The 6,268-nt window shown below is 37.7% G+C and overlaps 1 protein-coding gene across 2 annotated transcripts in view; it reads right to left on the reverse strand.

Moving 5' to 3' along the window:
• LOC107707327 (transcription factor MafA-like) overlaps positions 1-4,966 on the reverse strand; it is a 13,399-nt gene extending 8,433 nt beyond the window's left edge. Inside the window, exons 1-3 of one of the 2 annotated variants that reach the window (XM_016511318.1) lie at positions 4,853-4,966; positions 2,613-3,374; positions 819-1,091 (exon numbers count right to left, since the gene is read on the reverse strand). In XM_016511318.1, coding sequence (XP_016366804.1) covers positions 819-1,091; positions 2,613-3,212 — 873 coding nt within the window. In that variant the 5' untranslated portion in view covers positions 3,213-3,374; positions 4,853-4,966. Of the gene's footprint in view, positions 1-818; positions 1,092-2,612; positions 3,381-4,852 lie in introns of both variants that reach the window. The other variant, XM_016511317.1, reaches the window with a different exon arrangement.
• Between the last annotated feature and the right edge of the window lie 1,302 nt (positions 4,967-6,268).

The following is a 6,268-nucleotide window of genomic DNA, read 5'->3' on the forward strand; positions in this document are numbered from 1 at the left end:
TGTGTGTGTGTGTGTGAGAGTGATTTTAGCAGCACATTTCCATACAGCATAATCTGACTGAGTGTAAGTGACAGTGATCAGGATTACATCACAATAATAGTAGATTTTACCATAATCTGATAGCACTGCTCCACATTTAGAGACAGGCATTCGCCAGCCACATCCATCAAATTGCTTTCAACACGCTTCAAAACAACATTACTAACCATTTGTAGATCAAAATATGAAACAAGGCATTTGTGAAAAAAGCGTGCTTAAATGTATTCATATTTTCTAATTATATTTAAAGAAAAATAAAATACTTGCGGATAACATAAAATTAAAGGTACAGGTCACCCAAAAACGAAAACGTTGTCATCATTTACTCACCCTGATGTTAATTAATTTCTTTCTTCTGTTGAACACTAAAGATTTTGAAGAATGTTGGTAACCAGACAGTAGCTGGAAGCCCATTGACTTCCATAGTATTTTTTTGTATATTTTGCTACCAGCAACTGTTTGGTTACCAAGATTTTCATAATATCTTCTTTTGTGTTCAACAGAAGAAAGAAACTCAATTGAGGCTAAGTAAATGATGACAGAATTTGAATTTTGGGGTGAACTATCCCTTTAATGAAATAAAAGGCCACTTAAGTGTAAATAAAGTACGTACACACTTTTTAAAAGAGTTTCCTCACTTTTTAAAGAGATTTCTGAAAAACTAAAAAAATATTTTGGAAACTTATCTGCTGAAGAAATCTGATCCCTGTTGAGTACCTGCATGTGACTGTGTTGACAACCATTTTGGTTAAATTGGATAAACTGGTGACTGCAAGTACCTGGGTGACTTGCAGATGATGATAAAGATGATGATGATGATAATGGCCTTGCATTGGATGGTGTGGGTGATGGAGGCGGCTCTGTGGACTGAGGGGTTGTAAGAAGGGACTGGTCGATGTGTTGAGATTGGAGAGAGATGGAGGGGTAGAAGAAACGACCAGTATAGGGCGGTGACACATGTCTGACGGCTTGTTAAGAACAACATCAGCACCGCTGTCACTGCTGGAGTCACCCATGTGACTGCTGCTCGAACTCTGAGACAAAACTGGGAACTGTGAAAGAGCGGAGGAGATACAAAGAGCACATTAGAAAGAGATTACAATGAAAATGGCACATTTGGACAAACACATTTGGCCAGTGGTTTCCCTTGGCCGGTGGTTCTCAACCCTGTTCCTGGAGAAAAAACGGCACATTTTGTATATTTCCCTAATCAAAAATACCTGATTCAGGTCATTAGCTCTAATATATATTAGACTTGAAATTGGTTTGAGATAAATGGGACATTCAAAATGGGACATTCAAAATGTCCAGTGTTGGGTTGCTCTAGAACCAGGATTGAGAAACACTGGCCAATAAGATAACAAAACAAGCGCATGAACTATGATGGAAATACATTTACCGAATAAATTCCTTGATGCGCAAGAAAAAACTCATGTGACTTTGCCTCAATGCAATCATGCGATTGGATACGTGGTTGAACCAGAGGACCGATCTCATCGCAAACGTTGTTTTAATAACCTGAGCGAAAGTACATCATCAAAATGATTTTGTATAATTACCTTCCAGAACTGTCTCACAAAGACAACTTTGGATGGAAACATTAGCTTATGATCGGCAGACTATGATTAGCTGGTTAAAGTGTGCTTGTTTGGTTGGTGCTAAACTCTATAGCAAACTCTATATATAATCATGGCCTTCAGGAGTACTTAAAAATACAGGCAGGTGTGTTGGAGCAGGGTTGGAACTGAAAACTGCAGGATTTACATAATGCAACATGAATAAATGTTACTAAATGCTACTAAATATGTCCTTTTTCATTGCTGCAGAGGTAACAAACCTTTGTATTCAAGGGGGCGATGGAGAAACTTGCGCATTTGAAAGATTCTTTTTAAATTGTTGTTCTGCCATAACAGTATATTACCCTATTAAGAAGTTGGACCAAAGAAGATGATTATTGCTAATTTAACGCTAAAGCCAAAAGAATACTTTTTTTATGCATATGCGAGCGTCTGCGTACAGTGCGCATGATGCAAATTTGGTCACCATTTCGTAACCATGCGTACTTTGTCGCGCATGCACATTGAACTTGTTTTGCACTAATCAGTTGTTTCACAAGGTGGTAACACTGACCTGGGCCATTGCTTCACAGTAGAAACTAAAACTAAAAAGACAGAACAACATCAACAACAAAATACCAGAGACTGCAACAACAACAGACGCCTGCTTTGACAAGCGCTTGTGTGAGGGCTTCAACTTTAGTTTAAAAGAATACAAAAGACATTTTCATCAGTCATAACTTCTGAAGAATAATAGCACAGACACTGAACTAAGATGAACCTTTCTAGAGTGCATGTGTCGACCGCCTGAATTTCTGCACGCTATCAAATGGAATATACTTCGAAAGTCTACGCATTCAACTGTACGCTAAGAATGCAACATGCACTCATATAGTGAATTGTTTTTCAACAACTCTTGGAATGCAATGGTGTCTAAAATTGAGCTTCAAAGTTAGAAGTGTTAGTGTTCAATTGCTTGGGCCTAACACAAACAACTACATGGTCCAAATATATTACCTGTGAAGTTACGGCGGCTGCAGCAGCAGAGTTTAGCAGGGCCTCCACTGCATCCTCACATCCCAGGAACCCTCCTCGATCCCGGTCCCCTCGATCCGGCACTCCTCCAAGAGCTCCCAGCAGAGACGCGGCACCTCCGGGCTCCCCACCGAACTGCTGCTGCAATGCAGCCAACCAGAGCAGGTCCTCCAAGGAGGTCGGGTTTGAACATGGCGTGGGGCCTCCAGTGGCTGGGCTTCCGTCCAGGTTTCCTTGAGAGCCGGAGCTCTGGCCTGACATGTACCCGGTGGAGATGGACAACGGGAAAGAGAGAGAGGAGGAAGAGGAGGATGCAGATGGTGGTGGGTGTCCGTCACTGAGCGTGGGTGATGGAGGAAGTGAGGTGTAGGGACTGGAGCTGAGGCTGGAGTCAGGAGGAGGGCGAGGAGCATACGGAGATCCGTTCAACTCTTGATGGATGCCTGGTTTGGGGTAGAGGCAGGTTGGAGGAGGCGGAGGGGTATCAGGCTTCACTTCAAACTTGAGCAGGTCAAAGTCATTGAGATACTCCATGGCCAGGGGGCTTGAGGGCAAAGAGGGCAGTGGCAGAGATGAAGACATTGCTGTGTCGACAGGAAGTATGGAAGTTGTTGTCTTTGAGTTTTCAAGGCGAACAACAACAGACTTCAGTTTTTACACAGAGATGGAAACAATAATGTGCCAAATTAGACTCAGTTGTTAAAATGCCTGTTTCTTTGAATTGAAGGCTTCCAGTTTTATCATCTGAAACTGGCAAAGAGAAAGAGAGAGAAAAAAATCATGATTAGACATCCACAGTCTTCTCCAGCGATACAGTGCATATACTGTATGGTAATCTGCGACCAATAATAGTAGGACTACATTAGCAGGTAATGACTAGCATACTAACTGATGTGCTGGAAGGTTATGCCACATTAGACATGACAATTCCAAAGACTGTCCTGATATTACAATAAAGGCTGATAATGACACATTAAGACATTCATTTTCATGAAACGTTACAGAACATTTGTGATAACCGGCTGTTCATTTCTTGGCTTATTATGTATACCGTTGATTTATGGGTTGCAAACAGTTTCAGATTAATAGTGGAAAGGCCTAAACCCAATCCCATAATCTTAAACCATCAATCCAGTTATTCCACTGAACAGTTGCTCCTTAACATAAGTGTATACGATTCAAACAATATTTAATGTTAGGACTGATGAAATACAGATCAAAGTATTCATTATAGGGTAAAAGACAGCCAAACTAAACACATCTTATCTACAGAGAATTGAACCATTCAAAGAATGTTGTGTTAAAAAATGAATACTATGGCATCTTGAGATCACACAAGTTTACATATTTTAAAACTGACAATCCATATGTTGAAACTGGCATAAAATCAAAGGTACAATTTATTTTATTTTATTTACTTATTTTTTATATGGTAGCAAGCAAGGTGACACACCTAAATGGTTAGATCATGAACTCAATCTACTAAAAAGTACAAATATGAAGATAAAATAATAAAGAAAGATTTTAGGTTTCAAGTCTTAGTTACAACTTCAAATAATTCCAAATTTAAATTCCAATATTGCCAAGAGTTATGTTAAACAATTTTACATCGTGTCTTTAGAGGGAAAAAAAATAGTACAGAAACATCTTGAGATTAGGCAGGAATTCATTTTAATAATTCATAACTTTCATAAAGTATTTGAAATCAACATGTACTGAAATTTAAATAATGAAAAATCTGTTTCACTTAATATAAAGCAAAGTAGATAACCTTAAATTAAGAGGCTAGATTATAAACTACTAAAACGGCTAACTACTAAAAATCTACAAACTTGAATATGAAGAAAAAGTGTTAGTTTTAATTAGTAATTATTAGTTTTAATAGATTAAATAGACATTCATTTGTAACTCCAACTTTAACTGACATGTTAGCATTAAAATGCCTGTCAATAAGCGTATAAAACAGTTTTTAAGACTTAACAATCATTATTCAATTAATTATTTTAGCTGAGAGAACAGTTAACCTTCAACTGTTTTTTCTTAAGTTTTATGGGAAGAATATAAGAGAAGATAAAGTGGGAAAAGAGAGGATTTGAGAGTGGAATACAAAAGAGAATAAAAAAGAGTGTCAGGATAAAACTAGCATGACTAGAGAGTGACAGAGGGAGAAATGGAGAGACAACAGAAGAAAACGTTTGTTTTAAAATGTCCATGTTTCTTACCGTGTGTTCATGTGGACAGCTCACACACATCCTGAGGTATTGACTGACAGATTGACTCCTGCCAGTGTGTGTATATGAGTGTGTGTGTGTGTGTGTCAATGTGAGAGCATGTGTTTGGTGTGAGTGTGTGTGAGCCACTTTGGAGCTGATTGCCACTAACAGCGCCCCAGCCCTCCCCCTCTGACCCCCCGCTCCAAATCCCCATCCATACCGTCTCTCTCTCTCTCTCTCTCTCTCCCTCTCACTCACTCTTCTGTAGTTTTTACACCAATCAGCGTATACTAAAAATGGTACATTTTCAAATGAGCAGCACACTTCTTTAATTTCTCCTGTAAAGTTTTAAAATAAGATGTTACAAATCTAATTATAAAACTAGCAATAGAAAAAGTTTTTCAATCAAATAGACAAGGACTTTTACAAATCCATTACCTTAGGGTTTAAAAAGTTGACATCCAAAACTTAAAACAAAGAAAATGTCTTTGAAAATGGAAATTGATGAATTTACAATAACACAATAACAAACTGTGTCATGAATTTACAGGTGTTTTTGAGTAACCACATGACCCATCACACCTGCATGTATATACACACATGTCTGACATGACCAGTTTTTATTATAATATTCATAGAGCCAACAGACAGACTGATGAGCTCATTTGGTTCACAGCAATCAAAGAGCCATTTACATGCTGCCACCTAGTGCACTGACTGAAACATCAACTCTGACTTTTCAGAATGACGGTCATGAAAAATTCGATAAAAGATCAATAAAAGTAGGCAAAAACTGTAATAGTAGTAAAATGATAACATAATTTTGAAGCAATCCCAAATAATGCTAATGAGATTTTCTTACTGTATTGTATAAGACTAGATCTTTTAGAACAATACCCAAAAGGAAATCATTCAGGACTTTAAAAACTGTCCTGTAGCATGACTTTACTGCAATATAATTACAAATTCTGCACATTGTAGACATTTTTTTTTTTAAATTGTAGAATTATATATATAAGAAGGTAGGTATCCTGAAATTCACAGCAATTAAGATGTAATTATACATTGTCTTGTGCATGAAAAAACATGCACAAGTTTTGTGGCTTGGTGTGTTAAGCACAATGTAATTGCAGAGGGTTAGTGGTGGGTAAAAAATTGCCAAACTAGCACTTTTAGTGATCCTGGGGGGATAAAGTTGTTAATCTGATGTCCTAATAATGTCTCGTTGAGGAATCAACACAGTAATAATGTCTGAGTGAATCTGATTTAGACACTGGGAGTAATACAGTGAGGTATGTAATCTCTCTGACACACACATTAGATACAAGCGTACATGTGAGAATTTCTCAGTTGTAGCGTCTGGACCAATCAGACACACCATTTTTCATTTGATTTAACAAATCAATTATTCATTAGATTAACAAA

The sequence above is a fragment of the Sinocyclocheilus rhinocerous genome, unplaced genomic scaffold (assembly GCF_001515625.1).
Source record: "Sinocyclocheilus rhinocerous isolate Xijiao unplaced genomic scaffold, SAMN03320098_v1.1 scaffold1677, whole genome shotgun sequence".
In the NCBI taxonomy this organism is placed as follows: Eukaryota; Metazoa; Chordata; class Actinopteri; order Cypriniformes; family Cyprinidae; genus Sinocyclocheilus; species Sinocyclocheilus rhinocerous.